This window comes from Eleutherodactylus coqui, chromosome 3, assembly GCF_035609145.1.
Source record: "Eleutherodactylus coqui strain aEleCoq1 chromosome 3, aEleCoq1.hap1, whole genome shotgun sequence".
In the NCBI taxonomy this organism is placed as follows: Eukaryota; Metazoa; Chordata; class Amphibia; order Anura; family Eleutherodactylidae; genus Eleutherodactylus; species Eleutherodactylus coqui.
In genome coordinates, this window is record NC_089839.1 from 303,086,156 (window position 1) to 303,111,964 (window position 25,809).

A 25,809-nucleotide genomic window follows, 5' to 3' on the forward strand; every position below is an offset into this window, starting at 1 on the left:
CATACAGAGAATGGCATGATCAAAGAAGACATCCAGCATGAGAGGATCCTGTAGAGGGAAACAATTCGTTACCAAAAGGGGTCAGAGGAGGATGTCAGGAATCATTGTGACCAACAGGTCAGGAGCAGCCAAAAACTACACTGGTGCTCCAACTAACGTGTCGGAACACACAACTTGCCATTCCTTAGCATGGATGGGCTAGAATAGCAGATGATCAGTTCCAGCTCCATTGTGAGAAACAGAAAGGTGAGACTCAACTGGGTAGAAGTGTGCAAAATGTGCATCACTGAGCAGCGGAAAAACATCCCCTGGTCAGATGGATCCAGATTTGTGTTGCACCATGCTGATGAGAGGTCAAAATTTGGGACAAGCAGCATGAATCGATGACTCCTTCCTGTCAGCTGGTCAGAACATGTCAGCACCGCCATCTAATATGCAGCAACTACAAGAAGCTTCCTGTCCACAGGGTCCGATATTCCTGCAGAACAATGTCATCACCTGGTGGAATCTATGCCATGACAGACTGCTGTGGTTTTGCAGGCCAAAGGAGTCCAACGTGGGGCACGGGCATCTACATAGTTACTTTGCTAAAATCAAAGGTTTTATTTTTCCTGCCCCGAATGCAAATTATCAGTGACGATCCGGGCGGTGGGCTGTGTGCCTCCCCAAACACTGCTCGACTCTGTGCTAGTGACATGGGACATTCTCACGTCATCGCAACCATAGTTTACATCTCACGCATGTGCCACAAGCTTCATAATCGGCACATGTGCATTTCATCTGTCTCCTATTGTGGGCAGATTCATGAACACAAGATGTAGACTATGGCATTGATGACATGAGAACATCTCTCATCACAGTGTTTGGGAAAACGGTCCAGCCCACCCACCATGGATGGTCAGGCATGCCCGCTGGACTGATCACCAATAATTTGTATGCAGGAAACACCAAAGCCTTTGATTTCCAGGTATGATCAGCAACTATGTAAATGCCCATTTTTCACCTTTTAAATGGTGCACGGAGTTTAATCAACCTGTCCATCCATGTGTGAGTGAATGAGTGAGTTGGTTTGTGAGTGACATGCTCTGCCCCTGATCACATGATGGTGACATCAACACAGGTCCTGTATGCACACAGCTGCTGTCTGGTTAGATGTTCGTTAGTATTCCATAGCAACTGAGGCCACAGGGGGTTTGTAGTCTGCCCATAATCTGCACAAGGATGCCGGACCTTTGATTACATCACCGTCATGTGATCGGGGATGGAGCATGATGGTGATGTCATCACAGGTTCTCCATCTCCACTGCTGTGCTGCTTCTGATCCCTGTTGTATGGGATGAACATTGTATGTAGCAGTGCTATGCGTGATGTACATGTAGCACGTCACACACATTGCAACACCAGGAACACTGCTACTATAATTTCCATATAATTACTTGTAGGTGTAAAAATTGTGACAGTTTCCCTTTAAATGCAGCCATTTTTGTTCTATTAGTAATATAAATAGTTAACGTCATGTACTTCCTCAGTTAGTCACTTTTAATTTTCCGCTCGGAATAGTTCTGACTCCAATACCCAGGACGGTGTATAGTCTGAGAGATCCGTCATGATGTATGTTGTGTTGTCTTGGACGTATCTCCGGAGACCGGTCTTAACTCGGTGAAGTTCTAGTAAGCGGCATCTGAGGATTTCATTGGCGGTACGCCGGATTGTTCCCACCTTTAACCATTCATTACAGAGCTGACATCATTGCGCTCCATTTATCAGTAAAGATGATGAATGGATTTCATTTCAGACCGAGATGGTGAAAATAAAAATATAACGGAACGCTGAGGTCTGTGTCAGGATGATGAATCTCGTGATATTCCAGGCATATGGCGGCGCAGTGTCCCTGGGAGCCCGGGGGATCTGCAGCTTTATGGGACATTGGCCTGTATGATACACTTGATTCTATTTATATGAGACGACCGACTCATTGTACCATATGATCAATAGGACGAGGGGGCGCCAACTCCGAGGAGTCAGTCTGTATTCTCACAGGTGTGACCTATTCAAGGCATGTGAAGCTTCGACATGCGAACCAATTAGGAAAAAAAATTATGGCGGCTCATGATTTTTTTTTTTTGTTTGTGCTGTTTTTATGTCATCTCAGATAAAATGTTCTACTGAAAGCGGCAAATGCAACATTCTGAGTATATATGAACTGTATAGAGCTGCAATGATCTCTGATTGCATATCTACCACTTCTAGGACCCCAACCGATCGCCGATATCCAAGTGAACAGGGCCAGTTGCAGTTTATTACAGTACCGGGTGGACGATGCACGGCCGTACAGGGAAAACTAGTGCTGCCTCCCTTTCATTCTTAGGATCTGTTGGGGTCCCAAAGATCAGACCCCCACCGATCATCAAGTGATAATGCCATATCTTAGCAACCTGCCATCACCTCACAGGTTGGGAATACCCTTCGAGGGTACGTTCACATGGTGGAAGTCATTGTGGAGACTTCCATCACAATCCGTGGCTTTCTGCTGTGTGTTTTGGAGCAGATCTGCAACGGGGTTCATATTAGTGCGAGATTTGTGCATCGCGTGATTTTCTTGGCCGCGTTAAATCGGCCTTAGACAGTTTTATAAATTCACCCCCTTGGTTTTTCTGATACAGTACCGGACCTGAGCTCCTCGCGAATGACACCAGTTCATCCATCAGGTGATCAGGTCCAGTTATAACCAAATCCTGCGGCCGGATGACTCTTCCTCTCCCGAGCGATTCATTTGCATCTTCATTTCCCTAAGTGCTTCTAACAACCCTGTTTGTCACTAAACCAGTTCAGTCGGAGAATTTGACTGAAAGTGGGATTGATGATCTCTCCTCGGGATAGTCCTTAATATTGAATTGGTGAGGGACCACCACTTTGGACCCCCACCGACCAGCTGTGGCCCCATCAGTGCACCATAGATTGTATGTGCCGGATGTAGCGGCTCAATCCTATTCCCATGTAACTGATGACCGTGATGTCATAGGATTGAGGCAAGACCCCGCTATTTGTTTGAACTCACAGTCTCTTCAATCACCTGATGGGTGGGGTCCAGAGTGGCGGACAAGCACCAGCGATCTAATACGGTATTGATGACGTATACTGGGGATAGCTCATCAATATTTTGGTTCTAGAAAACCTCTTTTCTGACATTTTGAAGCTGTTTTACCTTTTTAGCATCACTATGGGTGCTTCTTAGACAGAGTAAGAAATCCTTCGCCTGAGTGAACGAGCAATATTACAGTTTGTTCATTCGTTCAGTTTAAACACTGTGGTAGCTTGGGGCATACTCACTGATGCGGATTGCCATCGTCTTCATCTACAATGGTTGGCACCACTCTCACAAAGATTCTGCACAAGTGGACTTCTTGAAAACCCTGACAGCTTTATTGCACACAGCATCAAAACACTGGAACCCAACCTCTGGTTTTACAACCCGCAGTGTTCTTGTCACACTATACCCAACCAGGGTGTCTAGGGGGCGTCCTTCCCTGTTAGACTCAGGACAGACACAGTCTGGTCCGCACCGGACCTCAGGCTTGCAGCTCCTGTAGCTTCCTCCACAGCCTCTTCATCCATTGCAGGAGTGTGTCTGAAAGTTTTATCTCCTCCAATGGCACCCCTACAGCTGTTCCAGCTAATGTAGCACACAGAATGCCTGATTTCACGCCCTCTGCAGGCCATTATGTGTACTTCTGTACCACAACACAGATACATTGTTTATTTTTCTTTTAACAGGATTGTTCAGTTTGCTTTACAAGTGAAGAAGAACGACTGAATGATCGGTCTTTGAACTGAACAGTTAGTAAGGATGACCTATGAACGACAAGCGAACAGATTCTGCTTCATTGTTCCATCGTTGGCCATGATAACACTGAGCGAACGATACAGCGATTATTTTTTAATGCTAATCAGTCTGTGTAAGAGCCCCCTAAGATGAACTAACAATTAGGTTTGGATTCATCACTGATACATAAAGGGGTCGTATGAGAGTAGGAAAAATGGATGCTTTATCCCTGAATTGGCGCCATTCTTATCCATGGGTCTGGGATTGCAGCTCAGTAAATATGGTGGATGGCGGATGGAAAACAGTGGTGCTGTTTCTGGAATAAAGCAGCCATATATTTCTAATCTCATACAACCATTGGCATAGCTTTCAGTAGATCCCAGGGGCATAACTATAGAGGATGCAGGGGATGTGGTTGCACCCGGGCCCAGGAGCCTTAGGGGGCCCATAAGGCCTCTCTTCTCCATATAGGGAGCCCAGTACTATGAATAAAGCATTATAGTTGGGGGCCCTGTTACAGGTTTCGCATTGGGGCCCAGGAGCTTCAAGTTACGCCTCTGGTAGATCCCCTTCCCTTGTGGTGCATGATGTCCCAGCAGGGAGGCAATAAAGAAACCTCCATGGCAGCCATGCTGGTAAGAATTTGTGATTAGCACCCAGGTAAAGGGATGGGGGTAGGAATTGAGGTAGGCAATCCAGGGGGGACTTCTGTCGCAGGCACACTGGAGAAATTATTCATGGCAAACAATCTGGGGGCCATATGTATGGTAGGCATTCCAGGGGGCATCTCTATAAAGGGTAGTAAGGAGGCATCTATTTGACAGGCACACAAATTACTTGTAGCAGCCCAGGAGGCATATCTGTGGTGGGCACTCTAGGGGCAACTTTGGGGGGCATCTCTATGGCAAGCAACTTGGTAGACACTCTGGGGGACATCTTTATAGTAGTCACTCTGGGCGGCATCCATATAGCAGGCATTCTATGGGCATCAGAGGTACTGTACATTGGGCATCTCTGTGGCAGGCACTTTAGGGGGCATATCTGTGATAGGCAGTTTGGGGGCATCTCTTTGGAAGGCAATTTGGGGACATCTCTGTGGAAGGCAATTTAGCGACAATCTCTAAGTCAGGCACTCTGGGAGACATCTTTGTAGAAGACATTCTGGAAGTACTATAAAGGCACATGTTATGGGGCCCTTATTGGGGATCTTTCTGGCAGGCACTCTGGGGTGCATCAGAGGCAATGTATAGGGGCATGTTATGGGGCACTTATAGGGCATCTGTAGCTGGCAATTGCACTTAAGATAAATCTACAGCTGAGATTAAAAAAAACATATGTGGCTGCCACAATCCCCCCCCCCCCCATTGTTTCCTTGCTTTAGCAGGTTTAGCTCAGTGCAAGATGACAAGTCCAGCTATGTGATGCAGAAGGGCTGATGGCTCATTTGACCTGAATGAAGTGAAGGGATAAATCAGAAGCATCATGCAAAAGTTGCCTTATATTTTAAAAAATGGCTGATTTCATACAAAGACAGCGCCACTCTTGTCCATGGCTGTGTCTGGTATTGCAGTATTTACTTGAAAGCGGCTGAGCTGCAATACCGAACAGACCAGAGGAGCTTTTTTTGACCTTCTTTTCCCAGGATTGAATATTACAACATTTGCGTTTCTGTGACTCAGTTATCCCATCTGGAGCATCTGGTGATACGAAAAAAGAATCCGTCTTTCTGCTTCCGTGAAAGTGAAGCTGATAGAATAACCGCAGCAGAAGTAACAGAAAGCTTTTACATTGTCAGCCAAGTGTTTGTCAGATAATGGCCGGCGCTGCTGCGAGCACGCCACCGAGATTACTTCTGCCAGGCATTAGTGTGCGCCACGCTCTGCCACTACAGCTGGTTACAGGGCCGCGCCGATTGTAAGGCTTGCTTTAATGGCGTTGAAAGCAGATTTGTTATACGATGGTGCGAAGTTAAGACGAAGTTAACCGTTCGAGAACGCAATACGCCTTTATACTGATCTCACTAAAGGGATTTAAACCTGCAGATGCATCTTTTTAAAGCAGGGTATTGTCTGACTGCTGACGGCCCGGCTCCTGCTCCAACTGCCAGGAGTAACCTCAGATCCTGGCAGTTTAACCCCTTGCATGCCACAATCAATAGCAACTGCACCGTGTGAGCAGATGACAGGAGGAGGGGAATCTTTCTTTCACCCATCGGCACCCTGGAATGCGATTACAAAATATCAATGGCAGCCAGAAGCCTGACAAAGGACTATATGTTGGCCGTGTAACTCAACCTATTAGGCCCCGCCTCCTCTGGTGTTTCATAGGCTTAATAGCATGCACTACATAAGTAATGCAGTGTACTATTCTAGCGATCAAACAATCACATCTTCAAGTCTCCTTCAAGGACTAAAAAAATAGTGTAAAAAAAATTCAATAAGGTTTAATGTAAAAGAAACAAAATCAAGTTAAAAAAAACTTTTTTTCCTTATAAAAACTTGTAATTAGAAAAAAGACCCGAATTAATTTTTTTAAGAAGCCACTAGAGATGAGCGAACGTACTCGGATAAGCACTACTCGTCCGAGTAATGTGCTTTATCCGAGTACCGCTGTACTCGTCTTGAAAGATTCGGGGCGCTCCGCTGCTGACAGGTGAGTCGCAGCGGGGAGCGGGGCAGAGCGGGCGGGAGAGAAGGAGAGAAAGATCTCCCCTCCGTTCCTCCCCGCTCTCCCCTGCAGCTCCCCGCTCCGCAGCGCGTCCCGAATCTTTCAGGACGAGCAGAGAGGTACTCGGATAAAGCACATTACTCGGACGAGTAGTGCTTATCCGAGTACGTTCGCTCATCTCTAGAAGCCACATATAATAGCTGTGTTTTTTGCACATCTGCTGAACAACACCGTACATTACGCACAGACGTGAGCATAAACGTAACACCCATCGTGCAAATACGCAGCCCAGATGCACACGTGAATACGCGTACGCCTGCGTGAAGCCGGCCATGGATTATGGCTACTTATGGGAGGTCCATTGTAGATTTTCTGCAGCGGAAAACCCAGAGCGTATCTGTTGGAAATCAGCATCAAATGGCGCAGATGTGCCGCAGGTTTCCCGCTATGCATTGCAAATTGTGTAAGTCCGCAGCATCGGCTTCATGTGGATTTCTTGCATTGTTTGAATGAGTTTTATTGAAATCCCCTCCACTTTGCCGCTACTCTTAATGTTGCGGATTTTCAGCAGCGGATCCGCCCCTTTGGTCGTGCGCTTAGTGTTAAAACTTGCTAGGTTTATTGTTTCTCTTCCGTGATCCGCGTCCGTCCTGCGATCCCATAATGGAAATCACAAACTGTTTGGGGGCAATTCCTGTTGTCCGATATAGAAGTAACGTCTTCTTCTCATTGCTTCTTCCAGTTTGACGCCGAGAGGGACGAGGAGGACGTGTTCTTCGACATCAGTGCGGCCGTTGACAATAAGATATTTCCAGCTAAGGAACCCGTGGCCGGTGAGTGATCCACAATCAATAATGTGTGACAGCGAATGTCTACTGGAGTGATTTAGAGAAAGACGTCACACATGACTTATCTGTACATGATGCGCTAGGGACTTCATCAGGAGGCGCTTTTTTATCGGTTAAAGGGGATGTTCTGGAAAAAGGTCATTTGCAGAAAGTACTTTGTGTTGTACAACAGACTGCCTCCCTCGGCTGCACAGACTTGTGTCGCTCCTCCCAGAGTCTGAGACTGTTGCAGGAAACTTGAGGAGCGACACAAACAAGTCGAGGGAGGAAAGATGCAAAAGAAAGAGCGACTGCAGGCCATTTATAAATGTAGTCGCACCATTATTTTGGCGTACCTGTATCTTACTAAACTTGTTTTGTTCCATAAGCCAAATTTAGGATTCTCTCATAATCATGGCCGGCCTCAGCTATGTGCACCTGTGCCGTTGCATAGGGCACTGACCAGCAGCTTATAGGGATGGCACAAAGCAGATGTAATCTGGGTGCAACCCTCCCCTCACCCCTTCCCGCGTGCCATCCCTTACGTCCGCTTGGCCAAATGATCTTCCTCTGCATTGCAGCATCATCATCATCTTCCTGGCTTTGTCTCTTCCCCTCTGATGTTCCGAGGCATCACTGTCAATCCATGAGTACCTATCGATGAGCTTGTTTCTGGTGCTGTATCTCTCCACTGAGCTTGGCTCATGCTGTATTAAGGTCCTGCAGTTTCTCTGTCATGACCTTGGCTTGGTGATGTTTTTATGTACTGAGGTTGGTTTACGCAGTGTAAGGTTTTAAGGTTGGTTATGGTACTGTATCTATGTACACAGCTTGGTGCTGTATTTATGCAGTGAGCTTGGTTCTGAGACTCTATTTATGTTATGAGTTTATGTTACGTCCGTACAGGCTGTGGAAACAACGATCTACACAAACGCAACCCAAATAAGGGAATGGGCTCACACGAACACAAACACCAAAACAAACTGAACGTGCAAACAACAGCAACAAAGTAAACGGGGACATAAGACCACCAACACCAAGGACAAATACTTACCAATGAACCAATACACATAGGTAGATGGAACTGTTAAGAAGTGCAAGGTATTGGCTTGTATTTTGGCCAGAATACGGAAGCTCACAAGCCCACGTCAAGGGTCCTCGTTGTCTTGCGAGTCTAACGATACAACTAAACCACAAAAAGGGACTCCTATCTACAAGCGGGGTGATCATCCCAATACGCTGGAACCTAGGGACCTGGCTCACCCTAGAAGGTAACAGGCAGGGATATCAGAAAGGAGAAATAACACAACAGGCGTCTGCTCACCTACAGACACACGGAAAATCAACTATGCATGCTGACACAGAACAAGACACCTAATGTCTGAACACCTGTAAACAGACACTGAACAAATCAACCAACAGACAAGGGAATCCCACCCAGAAACAGAACACAGCATGCACAACTCCAAGCATTGGTAAGTGGGTAAGTGGCAAAATGACCAGCGCCTTCTAGTAAGAAAAGCTGGTATTTATGTGCCCAGGACCGATGGTGATTGGCTGACGGTAGAGCTCCACCCCATCAGACAGCCAAGTCTACCCCACCTGCAGCAATGTACTACTAGAAACCCAACAGAACCACAGGTCCCAGGAGCACAATGTGACAGCTTGGTTCTGGTACCGTTCACTGTGTTGTTCTGGTGTGGGCGCGCCACTAGCTCGCTGCTTTCTGCACAAGCAGAATACAGACAGACTGCCTATTGGTGATATATATATATATATATATATATATATATATATATATATATATATATATATATATATATATATATATAGTGGAAGGGAGGGCACAGCAATAGAACCTCGACACAAAGTGCCATCTAACCCAAAGTCGGCACCGATCAAACTAAATACCCCCTATTGTAATTTCAGTGGAAGACAGGCACGGGTGACACAATGCAGGAGGCTTATTGTTAGTGTCTTACATACAGACCACTTAAAACTGGATCAGACAAGCAGAAGGTGCGGCAAAATTATTAAAGTGGTGCCCAATGTGTAATAAATGTGGCATCCTGATAGACGTTGGATACTTTCCTCTTCCTTACACCACTTCTTGGTTGACTTACTTTAGAGCAATACTTTGCACCAAAGTTATGGCACAAGTTTGGTGTAATTTGGTGCATTTTAGAGCGTAATAGGCCACACCCCATTGTCTAGGTACTTCTCTAAACTGTCTTGTGAGATGTAAAAAGCGTGTAAAGCACATGATAAATCTGGCACCAGTATTGTACCTCAGTTTTTTTGTGAAAATTGCGTCCCTGGCTGCTGAAGCCCCCAAATGATGAGCTGATACCATACGGCGGAGCAGCCTCTTAGGTATCACATGATGCCCATATAGATTACTAAGCAGCCATGTAATACACAGCGACATAAAATGTGCCAGAGACAAAACCACTATTTCCACTAGCCAAGTACTTTAGCTAATAGGCAAGGATCACATTGCAAGGCAATCAGATGTGCAGCTGGGACTTGTAGTGCTCTGGTAAAGCCCGGATCAGGGTTCAGCCACATGCTGTAATATTGTATGAGCGTGCCGCTCTGTAGCCCCTGCGTACCCGTCCCTCTGGGAAGGTCACACCTGATTATCACTCCATGACATTTTCCAATTGTGTTTCGGTAAAGTCCGCCCTTCCGCGGTTCCCGACACTAACCAGATGAAGGTGTTGTGCAGCCGGGCGTCATCATCCACATCACATGGACAATGCTAGATACAATGTAGCAGGAAAATGTAGCTGGACTTTAGTTTTATTTTTGCATTCGGCTTGAAGGTAATGAAACCCGGTTGTTAATGGCAACCGTTATATCACTAGGAAATCCAGGGACGAACAGGCATAACGTTACCCCGTTAGTTCTTTACTGACAATTGTCGTCATGGTAACAATATTAAAGGGTACATATAAGTACTTATGTCACCTTCTCCAAGCTGATACTCTCCATCCGTTACGAGCCTACAACACCCAGCATGCCCTGACAGCCCATCCAGGTAATAAAAGTGTGATTAGAGAGAAACAGGCAGTAGCCAAACTCAGTAGAGCCTAGATTGCACATCGATAGTCGGCAAGATGTCACCCCCATGTGCAATTTTTTTTATTAATCTGCCTGAATTCTGTTCAGGAAGCAGCAAGATAGTTGCATACTAACTACTGAAACACTTAGTGAATAAATACAGTAGCAGAACCAAGCTCATAACATAAATACAGCACCAAAACCAAGCTTGGTACATAGATACAGTGCCAGAACCAAGATGATAACATAAATACAGCAAAAGAGCCAAGTTGAGTACATAGATACAATACCAGAACTCATCCAGAGGAAATAATGAGAGTGAGTTTTTCGTAATCTCACAGAAAAATAGGACATGCTGCTGTCTGTATAGTCTCTAGCTTGGATACAAGATGTGATACGGGGGGCATAGAGGCTCTAGTACCCTGTTGTACCACCTCTAGCTTGGATACAAGATGTGATACGGGGGGGCATGGAGGCTCTAGTACAATGTTGTACCGCCTCTAGCTTGGATACAAGATGTGATACTGGCGGGCAGGGAAGCTCTAGTACCCTGTTGTACCACCTCTAGCTTGGATACAAGATGTGATGCGGGGGGGCATGGAGGCTCTAGTACCCTGTTGTAACGCCTCTAGCTTGGATACAAGATGTGATACGGCGGGCATGGAGGCTCTAGTACCCTGTTGTACCACCTCTAGCTTGCATACAAGATGTGATACGGGGGGCATAGAGGCTCTAGTACCCTGTTGTACCACCTCTAGCTTGGATACAAGATGTGATACAGGCAGGCATGGAAGCTGTAGTACCCTGTTGTACCACCTCTAGTTTGGATACAAGATGTGGTACGGGGGGCATGGAGGCTCTAGTACCCTGTTGTACCGCCTCTAGCTTGGATGCACAATGTGATATGGGGGGCATGGAGGCTCTAGTACCCAGTTGTACCACCTCTAGCTTGGATACAAGATGTGATGCTGGGGGCATGGAGGCTCTAGGTCAGTTCCATTCATTTCAGTGGAGCAGAGCTGCAATACTTGGCATAACCCATGAACAGTTGTAGTGCTCTTGCTAGAAAATAAAAACAGCCATATTTTCCAGCCCCGGCCAACCCCTTTAATTTGTTTGAGTTAATAATACATTATAATAGATAATTTACGGCTGCCGCTCCGATCTGGTTGGTGCTGTAATACAGGAGTAGGTCACATTCTGCCAGGAGGAGGACTCGTCACCTACTTTGTCATTGATGGAATGATGAATTGTGTCCGTTCCTCAGTCACCTACGGCGATCAGTAGCGTGTGCTCATGCATGCCGCTGACCTTGTATATCGATACCCTGTTCATTATAGTGACTCGCGGCTACAGCTTATTACACCAGCCATCGCCGCCGCAGTTAGGATTGTAGATTTATGACCTTTCTGGATCCTCCACTCTGTCCGCTAACGAAATGTGAATGCCATAGCGATGACTCTGGAAGGAGAATACTGCCGAAATATGTGCAGATACCCAATATGGATTCTTAATGTCAATAAGGGGGGAGACGTTTACCTTCTAGGGCAGCGATTCCCAACCGGGGGGCCACAGTATCCTTGTGCACCGTGAGAACCTGTAAGGCCCTGACACTGGTTCTGAAGACCCACTGAGATCCACTGAGATCCACTAAAGATCCCTTTTCACTGCGCGAGAGATCTGAGCAGTAGAGCAGGGGGCACTGGAGATGGAGCCCCCCGAGCAACCAGCCAGGAGCGCCGTTCCACCTCCCTGTGCGGCCACAGTATACTGAGTAGTAGTGAATCAGCCTGCAAGTCATCTCCTAGTGCAGCGCCAAGTTAGAAGCTGCCTTGTGGCTGATGATGAGGGGTGCCCAGTATGGCGGGGTAATGTAGTGATTGGCGCTTGCCAATTTCTGGCTTCAGACTTTGAGACCAGAGATTGCCAGCCACAGGTCCAGCACATACGGGCGCTACCCGGAAGTAAGAAGACAAGTCCGTAGCGGTGTGCGGAGTGCGCAAACGTTTGAGTAAGTATTTTTTAATGGAAATTAAAAGGGGCAGCATTATTGTGATGGGGCCAATAAGGGGGCATCGTCACTTTTATGGGCGCACAAAATGCAGCATAGTTTCATTTTGAGGGCCAGTAAGAAGGCATTGTTGTGTTTATGAAAGCATCATTATTACTTTTCGGGGTAGAAAAGAGGGCATTGTTACTCAGGAGGTCTGCAGATTGCTGGAAAAAAATTGGTAGGGGCGCCTCAAGATAGAAATCTTTTCCAGGGCTGCCCTGAGGCTCAAAACGTTGGGAAGAACGTCGTCAGTGACACTTCTGAACATGGATGACTGAGTCGTCATTAACCACTGGCCCCCAAGCTAGTTTTGTCCTATGTGGCCAGGCCGTATGTTTCACTTTAAGTGGTGATAACCTTGGAACGCCATTACTTATCCAACTGATTAGGAGGCAGTTTGTTGTCTTGCATTTGTATATAAAAATGTCCAAAAGTTGGAGACAATTTGGAAAACTCAGGCTGGGTTCACACGGGACCGAAATCCAGCGGAAATCTCACGTCTTGGCCGCACTGAAAAAAACGCGAGATTTCCGCGGCTTCAAGCCCCCCGGAATTTCGCCGCGAGTTTTAGAACAGTTCGGCCACCGGCATTCCGCTGTGGCTTTCTCTCCCCATAGAGAGGAGTAAGGTCGCGGCAGAAAAGAATTGACATGCCACAGAAGTGAATTCCGCGACGCATGTCAATTTCTGCCCGGTTTGCCGCAACGGATTGGCTGCAAAATCTCGTCCACATGGCTGGCTAATCCCGGGATCAGAAGCCACGGGCGGAAATTCCGTGGCAATTCCATTCATGTGAACCGAGCCGTAACATTCCAAATGAAATGTTCTGCTTGTAATCCAGATAATCATACAAAATAGTTAATAAATAACATTTCCCACATTTCCCCGTTATGTCGGCATCATTCGTATACCACATCCGCGTCTTCCTATTCATGTGCGCCATTGTTACTTCAGTAAAGGACACCAGTATGAGATATGGAGCTGGTTTGGCTCCACCCTGTATCTGTATATTTGTATTCTGTCACATTCGGCCGCCTTACACGTGTATCACGTTGTATCAGCTGCGTTCTTCCCCCCACCGGGGTCTGATTGAAGATGTAACATATAATTTGCATGTAAATCTATTCCGCTTGGCGCTTTCTTCCGTATTTTTATGCGTTTTATTGCAAGGTATAATTATGGGGAAGCAGATAACCTTTTATTGCGCTCATTATCGCTCCGGTTGTTGGGTAGACCGGATCGTCTTGTTGGCATCTGATAAATGTTAATAAGTTTTCATGCTTGTCTGACTCCATAATATTTAAAAGTAATTGTCACTTTATAATGTTATCAGCCTCCAAATTGTTACTGTTTGAGATAAGAGTGGAAATTAATTATAGTTAGCGCCAATCAGGGAGATCTGATGGGGGCGGGGCTAAAATGTATTCACTAAATAGAAAAAGTATGATAAAAGGATCTGGCATCTGATAATGCAGCGCTTGTCTCCAGAGCCATAATAGAATACAAAGGTTCACGGGACTAGAAGAGTATTGAGCAGAGGGAGACAATTAAAGATATTGCAGCACTTTTTGTGTTAAACGCTAAAGACACCTTTGGGGGGACATTTTTGTTCACTTAGATGCATGTATTTTGGTATAGGGGTTAGTTAAAAAGTTTGCACGTTTGTCTTCTGCAGCTTCTACATATCACTGTATATAGACACTGCAGTCGAAGTCTTCGTAGGAGATCTGTCAGTGAAGCTGGGCTAACGGTTTAGGGCTCTTTTACCCGTAATGATTTTGCTGGATCTGAAGGATCATTTGTTTGCTCATGTTTCGTCGTTTAGGTCGTGTAGGCATGAAAATCAAATGACAATCTGCTGGTCTAAACAGGCCGTCATTCATCTATGAAGCACTGCCTGTTTACTGTGAATGGAGGCGAGCAGGCTGGAACAATCTCCGGCCTCTTTTCACTGAAGGATGATTGCTCCTGTGTAAAAGCACAGGAGCGATTATCGCTTGGACGACTGCCGGGTGCAATTGTCCCGTGTAAAAGGGCCCTTAGTTTCCCTCTGCTCTCCTCTGTTCAACCTTCTTATCAGATAATTTATGACTAAGATAAACGTACAATTAGCAGTTAAGAACATTCAGGAGAGGAAAGATGAGGGCCATCGGGCCGGCCTCACTGACAGATCTCCTACCGAGATTTAAGGCCCGTTTACACGGAACAACTATTATTCAGAATTGTTCAAATTCCTGCACTCCCATAGGCATTTGAACGATAGTCATCCCGTGTAAACAGGCCTCAAGTCTCATTAGGAGATCTGTCAGTGAGGCACGGGCGACAGCGATAGCGCTGCGAGAAAATCGCAGCAATATCGCTGTGTTTTTTGATTTTGCGGTGCTACAAACTAGCGTGATTTTGTAATGCTCTTTTACCGGGATTTTTGGGGGGGCTTAAAATATAAGCCCTACCCTGAAAATAAGCCCTGGCTACATAAAAAAAAAAAAAAAGATGGCTGTGATCGGTTCATCGAGTGCTGCAGTGATTGGCTGAGCCGTGGCATTCGAGAACCAGTCAGAGGCAGTTCTTTCTGGAGGCGAGGATTTTCCAATCCCTGATGAGAAGAGGTACCTGAAGACAACTTCAGGGGATCGGGGAGAAGATGCATCAGAGATGACAGCGCTTCTTAGGTGATATATGTGTGTTTTTTTATGCAGCTAAGCCTTATTTCAGGACTTTGACAGTGGAATTTTCTACTGTCAAAGTTGCATTGCACCGCACGAAAGCGATGTGATGCAACACAAAGGAAGGGTCCATAGGAAAACATGGGCTACAAAATATCGCAAATTGCGGCTGTATAGAGCATGCCACGATTTTGTGGTCTCGCAATGTTGCAGGCTACAAAACATCAGTTGTGTGGAGGGACCTAAAGTAAAGTATGGGCTCTATATGTATATGCGATTTGTCACATATATGCGATTTGTCTTGTCACATTGTGTGGAAGCGGCCTAAATAAATGAGTGTACAGCACCCTGTGTGGAATATGTATTACATCCGGTTTACCCCATGTTTATTCTCTGTTTACAGGACCAAGCGAGCTCGACCTAAGCCTTGTTCTAGACATCGGGGAAGGAGCTGAATCCTCATCAGAGTTTGACGACCAGGTACCAACAATCCAGGCTTCCCCATTCCCTGCAACAAACTGCATCTGTTAGTAAATAATGGGAGAGGGGAAACCACTGGGGAACACGGGCATGGAGAAGGACTTGGGGGTTTAGTTGCATCAAAAGAGGTCTAGGGGCGCATGACGAGAACATTGTTGTTCCTCTATACAAGTCACTGGTCAGACCGAACATGGAATATTGTGGACAGTTTTGGGCAGCGGTACTCAAGAAGCACATATCAGAGCTGGAGCGGGTACAAAGGTGGCAACTAAAGTAATAAATGGAATCGGCGGACTACAATACCCAGAGAGATTATCAAAATTGGGATTATTTTGTTCAGAAAAAAGACGGCTGAGCAGCGACCTAATAACTGTGTATAACTATATCAGGGGACAATACAGAGATCTCTTCCATCATCTATTATACCCAGGATTGTAACAAGGGAGCGCTTTATTAACTATGTATAGGTATATCAGGGGAGAATAGAGAGATCTCTCCTATCATCTATTATACCCAGGACTGTAACAAGGGGGCGCTCTGATAACTATGTATAATATATCAGTGGTCAGTACAGAGATCTCTCCCATCATCTATTATACCCAGGACTGTAACAAGGGGGCGCTCTGATAACTATGTATAGATATATCATGGGTCAATACAGAGATCTCTCCCATCATCTATTATACCCTGGACTGTAACAAGGGGGCGCTCTAATAACTATGTATAGATATATCAGGGGTCAGTACAGACATCTCTCCTATCATCTATTTATATCCAGGACTGTAACGAGGGGGCGCTCTAATAACTATGTATAGATATATCAGGGGACAATACAGAGATCTCTCCTATCATCTATTATACCCCGGACTGTAACAGAGGGGCGCTCTAATAACTATGTATAAATATAACAGGGGTCTGTACAGAGATCTCCCCCATCATCTATTATATCAAGGACTGTAACAAGGGGGCGCTCTAATAACTATGTATAATATATCAGGGGTCAGTACATAGATCTCTCCCATCATCTATTATATCAAGGACTGTAACAAGGGGGCGCTCTAATAACTATGTATAATATATCAGGGGTCAGTACAGAGATCTCTCCCATCATCTATTATACCAAGAACTGTAACTAGAGGGCGCTCTAATAACTATGTATAGATTTATCAGGGGACAGTACAGAGATCTCTCCCATCATCTATTATACCCAGGACTGTAACAAGGGGGCGCTCTGATAACTATGTATAGATATATCATGGGTCAATACAGAGATCTCTCCCATCATCTATTATACCCTGGACTGTAACAAGGGGGCGCTCTAATAACTATGTATAGATATATCAGGGGTCAGTACAGACATCTCTCCTATCATCTATTTATATCCAGGACTGTAACGAGGGGGCGCTCTAATAACTATGTATAGATATATCAGGGGACAATACAGAGATCTCTCCTATCATCTATTATACCCCGGACTGTAACAGAGGGGCGCTCTAATAACTATGTATAAATATAACAGGGGTCTGTACAGAGATCTCCCCCATCATCTATTATATCAAGGACTGTAACAAGGGGGCGCTCTAATAACTATGTATAATATATCAGGGGTCAGTACATAGATCTCTCCCATCATCTATTATATCAAGGACTGTAACAAGGGGGCGCTCTAATAACTATGTATAATATATCAGGGGTCAGTACAGAGATCTCTCCCATCATCTATTATACCAAGAACTGTAACTAGAGGGCGCTCTAATAACTATGTATAGATTTATCAGGGGACAGTACAGAGATCTCTCCCATCATCTATTATACCCCGGACTGTAACAAGGGGGCGCTCTAATAACTATGTATAAATATATTAGGGGACACAACAGAGATCTCCCCTATCATCTGTTTATACCACAAAAAGTGGCCCATGATTACAACAAGTGGCGCAGGTGGAAAAGCGAAGATATGACAGAGCAAAGGAGCCTGCGAGGGATTGCAGCACTTGTAGAGCTGATTTCAGAAGCGGGGGCTGTCAATCAAGGGAGAATGGGTGCGTTCCCAGGAGGGACTCCATGACTCAGGGGGTCTTCAGTACCGCCCCGATGACTCTGGGGATGTGATTATGTGCCAACTATGTGTGGCAGAATAACAGGAATGCTTTCCACAGGTTCCCCTTAACCTCACACCGGTTCCAATTGATTTTAGCACAGAGCCCAGCTGCCTCATCCCTCATTAATGCATCCATCATTTTGGCCGGCTCTTTCGATGCTGCGGGTCGGGTTTAACAATATTCATTTTTTTAGGATAGAAATATTCCCGGCACGAATCATCTGTTCTCCGCAGCGGATTATAAATAGTATAAATTACTAAAGCATCATTTGCTGAGAAATGTAATTTTAGGTCAATTAAGTTTTTCACTTGCCGAGGGCTTTTTATACGACTTCCTAATTGGCCTTGTTTTAGTTGAAAAAAATAATTGCAAGTTTAATTAATTTTTTTTACCCTTCCTCGCGGTAACTTTTAGTGGTCACAAAAAGGTTCCAAAATTCTGCAGGTCCCTAACAGTACCTGCGAAATGAGGAGTAAGGCGGTTACCACGGCAACCGGCAGCAGGATGAAGAAGAGTTAACTCTGTCACATAAGATCTCTTCTTCTTGTGTTAAGGGACTGAGCGTGTTTGCAGTTTTTCACAATATTGTGACAGATGCACATGATGGGAGAATCGCCCGAGGGGACAGCGAGGGGACGAGAGGTACATGTCAGCTCTGGTCTGCCGGATCGGGCGCTCCGAATATGAGCAGTCGTAATTGGAAGAGTTTAGTTATAACGCTGACCCATTATAAACCCTACAAGGAATCCCCTATTCATCTATAGATCAGATTATGGCCATATCACATAAGCCGCGGTGTAGGGGTCGGGGTCGTATTTAAGGGGGCACTAATGTAGAATGCAGGAGAGATGCTGTGTGATGGCGCGGCGGCGATGGACGGAGGCGGGGGTAAGCTTCACACAGCAAAATAGACTTAACTAACTTAATATTACTTACAGTTCATGACTCCACCGGAGGGTTAAATACCGAAACGTTGCATAATAAAGTTAGACTCCTCGCAAAACACAAAGTAAATGGCAATTTAAACAATTGTCCTTTTTGCAATAAACCGTACGTAAAGGGGTTTTCTGCCCTTTTTTCAACTGATGACCTACCCTCTTGTTAGGCTATCAGTAGTTGATGGATGGGGGTCTGCCGCTCGGACCCCCCTCCCCCCCCATCAGCTGATTATCTGGCTCACTGTCCAGTGCAGCGGACCGGATATAGTCATCAGCGGACAGGGGAGCACCGGCTTCACTGCCATTGAAATTAATGGGAGCGCCATGCTGCAATTTTGTGCAGACTCCGCATAGACGGCTTCCATTGAAGCCAATAGAAGCCGTCCGATTCGCAGCCGTTGCGCAATGACATTGCGGAAAGGTTGCGGATTCCGCATCATCGCTAGGTAATGATGCGGGAAAAGCAGGGATTTTTTAAAAATCTGTACTGCGCACTGTGCGGACAATCTGCAGTACAGCAAAAAGACTTCCACGCAGACGCCGGTCGGGCACAGGGTTGGATTTTACTAGGATTCTGCATGCGGGATCTGCCCCCCTCCCACCCTTGTGCAGGCGACCTAAGTCTTTTTTTAGGCTACATTGACTAGTCCCACTAGGGTCAAGTAGCAACCTGCAGCTGTCAGAGCAGGATGGGATTGCAGCTTCACACTAGCCGGAGAGCCCCAGGTTGGAGACCCCTAGTTTGCATGGGTTTTTTTAGAGTGCATTGACCAGGAGCGGCCTGCAGCGTTCAGGACATCATGGGAGTTGTAGTTCTACAACAACTGGATAGACACAGCTTGGAGACCTCTGGTTGAGGTGTATTAATATAGCTGAGAAACTTATGTGAGTTCCATCAGATGCCATATGAACGGAAGTCACACGGGTAAAGAACCTGTCAGCAGGCACAGCTCACGTTGATTTCAATGAGACAGGGGCCTGCAGTTACAAGCGCTGGCCACTAGACAGAGGTCGGCAGGGAGACTTCCGCTCTGACCTCTGTATATTTGTGGTGCTGACAGCTGCCTTTCAATAGGTGGCTGTGCAGAGGTAAGAAAGTGTTCCATGTCCCTTATTTGTTTGCACAATACACACATTATAGTAGGTTTACTAACTATTTGGCCAGAATGTCCCTGAATGCCTAATCTGATTATCCTGGAAAAGCAGAGGGGTGGGCATTCAGATACTGTCCCCCTTCTGATTGGACCAGAGACAGCGTATTGCAGCATGGGAAGTAAGGGCAAGGAAGTCAGGACAGGGAACTACTGGCAGAATGCTAGGCTTGCTACATGCTCCCTGCCTGAAAGTGGACTACAAACAGCAGAGCAACAGAAAAATGGGGAAGACCACCTGAAAATCAGAACTTATAGACATGAAACAGGGTGCAAACAGCATCAAATGAAGGTAAGGAGAACCTGGTGTACTTTAGAAGACTTGTTAAAAACTCAGATACGCCTTAAAGCCATATATGACCTCAGGTTGGGTATACTTGATGGGTGAAGTCTAAGGTGCCAGGCAATCCATGCCTACAGGCACATGAGGTGTAAATACCCCAGGGGTCTATCAACCTGTCAGGCTTCCACCATGTATTTCCACCTTTTGGCACCATGCAGCCCCTCCATATAAGTGTCATATATGGAAGTAAGTCCCAGATAATCCTACACACATTGTCAGAACGGAGCGGGAATCAGCTTTCCGTCAGGTCGGAGGAATCAGTGTTACTTAACAGAAAACCTCCGAAATAAGATGACAATATAAGTATCAGGCAGGCGCTGCGCTTTCCCACTTGTGAAATAAATTGCCGTACGGATTTTCTACCTGCCCTAAGCGGCTGCGATGTACAGAAAGTGACACCGATAACTATGGACGCCATTATCTACATACTGGTACAAGAGGGTTTAATTACCTTATTGTAGTAATATACCAACTATTATACCTACCCGGTCACATACATTGGTATACAACGGTTGTTTGCCAGATCATTGATCCAAACAAAGTAAGATCCCTCATTAGAGCAGAAGTTCTTTCTCCAGAGCTGCCTTTCCTACTGAAACTAGAATCAGAAAGCTGAATTCATGAAAAGTGAACCTGAACCGAGGGAGTGACACAAGCCAAGGCTGCAAATCCTTCTGCTTACTGTCTCCATTCACTTTGCAACCGCCAGCTGGTGTTCACATCACACACCGCCAGCTGGTGACATATTAATGTTCTGCTACAGTGCGTTCACATGGCGCTGATTTGCTGCAGATTTTGTCATGGATTTTGGTGCAGATCTGCTGCCGATTTCTCCCTTTTGGTTGAATTCAAATTGAAGGGTTAAAATCTGCTGTAGATCTGCACCAAGCTCTGTGACAAAATCCGCAGCAAATCAGCGACGTCTTCCAGTAGCCAATGCTATACGTATGTCACGCTTACCTCCCAACTCCCAAATCAGGAAAAGAGGGGCACATTTTGAAATTTGTAATTTTTTTTATGGTAAGCCACGCCTCTCACTTCTCCCAGCTCCCATTTTTCTCCCACACAGTAATAGTGCCCTTTTTTTGCCCCACATTTTCTTAGTCCCGTCTTAGTGTGGCACACAGTAGTAATAGTGCTCCCCACAGAGTAATGATGCCCAACACACAGTAATGATACCCTCTTAGCTCCCACCACAGTAAGGATCTCCTTTTAGTGCCCCACTCACATAAAATGTCCCATAGACAATATGAAGCCTTCTTAGTGCCCCCAACACAATCTGATGTCCCCCTTAAGGCACCCACCACAGCGCTATGCCCCCAGTTATGACCCCAACACAGTATACCTTCCCTTTAGTGTCGTCACAGAGAAATAGTGCCCCCCAGTGATGCATTTTACACAGTATGATGCCCTCTTAGTGCCATCTTAGGAAAGAATTGCCCCACTAATGCCCCGACATACGCCTCTTTTGTGCCTCCTACCTAAAATATAAGAAATAATAGTCACCTAGCCCGGCAATCACAGGAGACCACTCACCAGCTGTCTGCCAGCCAGTCACAGTGCTGTCTATGACGTCTCTGCATTGCACTTACCTGCGCCAAGCAGGTGGTGTTGGCAGTGCTGGCAAGGTGACTGGTGGGACAGATAACGGATGGCTCCCTACTTCACCATTGACCTGAGACATTAATCATGCTTCCCGAGTCAGCATCCAGAATCCTGGGCTCTCCCACAGGATCCTGGCGGGTTGGAAGGCATGATGTCGCATTCTTACAGGTATTGTACAGGTGTGTAGATATTGAGGGGTATCTAAAAAAAAACTCCTTATGTTAGTTGCTCCATAACGGTCATAACATTTACAAAGGCATCAAATTTGGGAAATGTCCCCAACCACCTGCTGCTTGTAGCCACCAGCGTATATTTTTCATCTGAACAGCGCCCCCGGTGTTACTTAGCCCAAACAGCAATAATTATTACAGTTGAGGAAAGTTGTTTTCCTCTTGTAGTCAAGTCATCATCTTTGCTCTATTTTCCAATTTTCTGAATAATTAATATATGTTATCTGTGTCAGAGCGGTCGGGAGCCGCGGGGCAGCACTCAGCCTGTTTGTGCAGATGGGAATAATATTTGCAACCCTTGGCCTCAGATAAATCCTGCTCATTACGTGTTTCTGCCGCCGCTGAATTCATTAGTCCTTCTTAATTGCACGGTGAGATAGGAAAAGGACCTGCTAGGATATGACAACCATCATCCGCCTTGGAATTGTCATGCAGCAATTAGCAGTTTGGCAAGTAGCGCCGCACCTCGGCATCCACCTCCGCTGGAAGCGGGACTCTGCAGAGATGCAATCCTCCATGTGCGTTTGTACAAGGGGGACCCTGCGGTGCTGCAGGCAACACAGAAATTGGTGTTTTTCTTGACTAGTGTTGTATTAATGTTAACATTAAGAAGTTCTGGTCTCATTAGAGACGGATAAGCTCGGAGTTAACCCCTTAAGGATCTGGGTCTTTGGGGCCTTTAATGGGTTTTCTGGGCACAAAATGGAAATTCTAAACATGCTACATTCTAGGAGGTAAAGCTAACATGTACCTTTTATCTGGATGCATATTAGCAATTTCTGCTACTGCTCTGCCCTAACAACCAATCAGGTTGAATCAGTCAACCCAAATAACCAATCAGGCTGAATCAGCCAAACCAAACAACCAATCAGGTTGCTGGAATTGTGAATCAGAACCAATCAGGCTGCTGGAATTGCTGATTGTTGCAGAGGTGAGGAAGAAGATGTTAATATGCTATCTGGATCCTCTTCTTAATCCTATACAGCCCCCGATCTGCCGCTGTGTTTGCATGTATCACTTCTGAAGTAAACAACAAACTATTACCTACAACTTCCAACATACATAGAACTTGTAGCTCCACCCATACTTACAGGTCCTACAACTTCCAACATGCATAGAACTTGTAGCTCCGCCCACACTCACAGGTCCTACAACTTATCAGCATCAACCTCTGTCTCACGGGGAGAGTCACAGAAAGCCCGCTGCAGCAGACAGACACTGTGACCTGTACATGCGGAATACAGAGCGTGCCTTCGCTCCTGTCCTCCCATCATGCACTGCTCACAGGAGCCTATGGACAGGAGAGCAAATGGGGACAAGACCTTAGAAGAAGTGGAGATATGTTTTGGGCAGGGAGTCATGTGACAGATAGAAAATGTAGCTAGACCGGGTACAGTGAGCTGGTTACAAAATGACTTATTGTGGTGATGTACATTGGATTTTACAATGTTAGTCTATGCCCGGAAGACCCCTTTAGGAACCCAACATTTTTTCATCTCCACATTCCATCCTCCATAACTCTCTGTGTTTCCGTTGATGTAGCCATATTAGGGCTTGTTTTTTATCAGGACAACCAATAACTTTCAGTGCCCCTACTTTGGGGTACAGATGTAGCAAACATTAACTTGACATGTAACACTTTATGATAACTTACAGCAATCTTCCAGTTTCAGGGAAAAAATTCCACCCCGGACAGGGAGGGGGGCATATTATCTGCAGTTGTTCTCTGTTGCCACGATCCTCGGGTTATGGGATCCATTTTCAGCTGTCCAAGATGGCTGCAGCAATTTTCAAATTACCAAATGCACAATGTACATTGCTCAATGATTGGCTAGTGCTGATCATATGAGTAGCTCTGGCCAATCAGAAAGCAGATATAGTGAATTGGTAGTCTAATACTTCCAATGCATTGTGGGGATTAGATAGTCTAAAGATTGTGTTGACCATCATGGATGGATGAAAATGGGACCTGGAGCTGGTGGATTGGAGAGACTGCAGAGAAGAACAACTGCATGTAATATACCGCCGCCGGTATATAATTTTGGGCAGAAGCTGGGGGGTCACTTTAACTACAAAACTGTAAATCCACCGCTGATTTGGGCCTCGTATGGTGCAGAATGTTAATGCAGCAGTCTGCAGTCCTAAACTCTCGCTCACATCCTGAAGGTTGCAGGTTCAATCCCTGCATGGTTCATGGTTCAGGTAGCAGGTATAAGGCCAACTCAGCCTTCCATCCCCCTGAGGTTGGTAAAATGAACACCCAGCCTGCTGGGGGTAATAAATAAATTACCTGAAAGCGCTGTGGAATAAGTTGGCGCTATACAAATAACAAGTCCCTCTTAAATTTTGTGATGTTTACCCCGTGTTGCCTTTGTTTTGTGGGTCACCACTATTACAGTGGTACAAAATATATACATTTTTTTATATTCTATTACTTTTGCGTAAGAAAAGCTATCTTAAAAAAAAGGTTTTGTCTCGCCACATTTCAAGATCCATAAAAAAAAAAATATTTTTGCAAAACAAACCAGTTTACATCGTTTGATAGGCAGGATGAACAAAAACAAAACAATTCTGGTATTTTTTGTAACTTTTTTTTACGGCATTCATCATCCTGGATAAATAACTGCTTAGTTCTATAGTAAAGGTCATTATGGTTGTAATGATACCCCCAGAGGCGTAACTTGAAGCTCCTGGGCCCTAATGCAAAACCTGTAATAGGGCCCCCAACTATAATGCTTGGAATGGTTGGGGAAGATGTCTATGACTTCATTGGAAGCCGTCCGCACAGAACCCACGCAAAAATGGAGCATGTTGCGATATTTTCTCTGCGACCGGAAACTGCGATTGGTTTCCGCTCATGTGCAGGAAGAATCGATTTCCCATAGCATGTTATGGACAGTATTTGCTGTGGTTCCATGGTGCAGCCGCCATCCGCGGATTCCTTAGCAAACTTGGCCCATACTCTACCACCATCATCAGCACATCTCCGACCCCTTGCTTTCTTCATGTTCTGCAGCTCCATTCCCACTGCAGTGGAAAAGCTTGGTATTGCATGCAAAGTTCCCATTGACCTGAATGACCTTTAATACCAAGTCCGACCACTATAGTGGGAACTGAGCTGTGTGCTTCCTGTCGGAATCCGCTCAGTGCATGATAACTGGACAACCCCTTTAAATTATGCTGTTAATCCAGATATTCCCGGTTCATGGATATATTGCCATAACTATAGAGTGGCTATGTACACTTAATAAAGACAATCCCTTTAATGCTTAAAGGGATCTTTCTAATACACCCTATTGTAATTTCTCTCCAGTTTCACAATCTCTGCTGTCTGTGAATGCTCTTGTCTTTATCCAGAGGCTTTAAGCGCACAGTATATAAGACGCGTTGGAGATTATATTTATTACACGCCTTCTAACTCTTGCTGAGAGATCTGAGAATTTTCCTGCCAGATGGTGAATATATTTTGGAGATGGGAATGGAGCCATAAAATCTCTCAGCATTTTGATTTCTGGCCGCTGCCAAGAGACGAGCAGATAATCAAGATTAGTCTGGTGACATTTGTACCGTTCCTCGGTCACATCTTGTGGAAATCAATCTTATTGTTCTATGCAAATATTGTCTCGGTGCCGGACTGAAAATTAAACTTTTGCTGTATTGTTGAACTTTTCTTTAAAGGGAATTTGTCATCGTTCATGCAGTCCAATTCGCAGCAGCCTGTTGTAGAGCCGGGGGAGCTGAGCGCATAAATAGTTCTATGGGGAGATCTAGTATAGTAACATAGTACATAAGGCCGAAAAAAGACAATGTCCACCCATTCAGCCTGTTTCCACCACCGCCTTGTTGATCCAGAGGAAGGCAA

At 45.5% G+C, this 25,809-nt stretch overlaps 1 protein-coding gene across 1 annotated transcript in view; it reads left to right on the top strand.

The window, feature by feature from the left end:
* Positions 1 to 25,809, top strand: part of AK5 (adenylate kinase 5) — a 180,219-nt gene that overhangs the window by 97,917 nt on the left and 56,493 nt on the right. The window contains exons 7-8 of the mRNA XM_066597808.1: positions 7,233 to 7,323; positions 15,503 to 15,579. Of these exons, the coding sequence (XP_066453905.1) occupies positions 7,233 to 7,323; positions 15,503 to 15,579 (168 nt within the window). The remainder of the gene's footprint in view (positions 1 to 7,232; positions 7,324 to 15,502; positions 15,580 to 25,809) is intronic.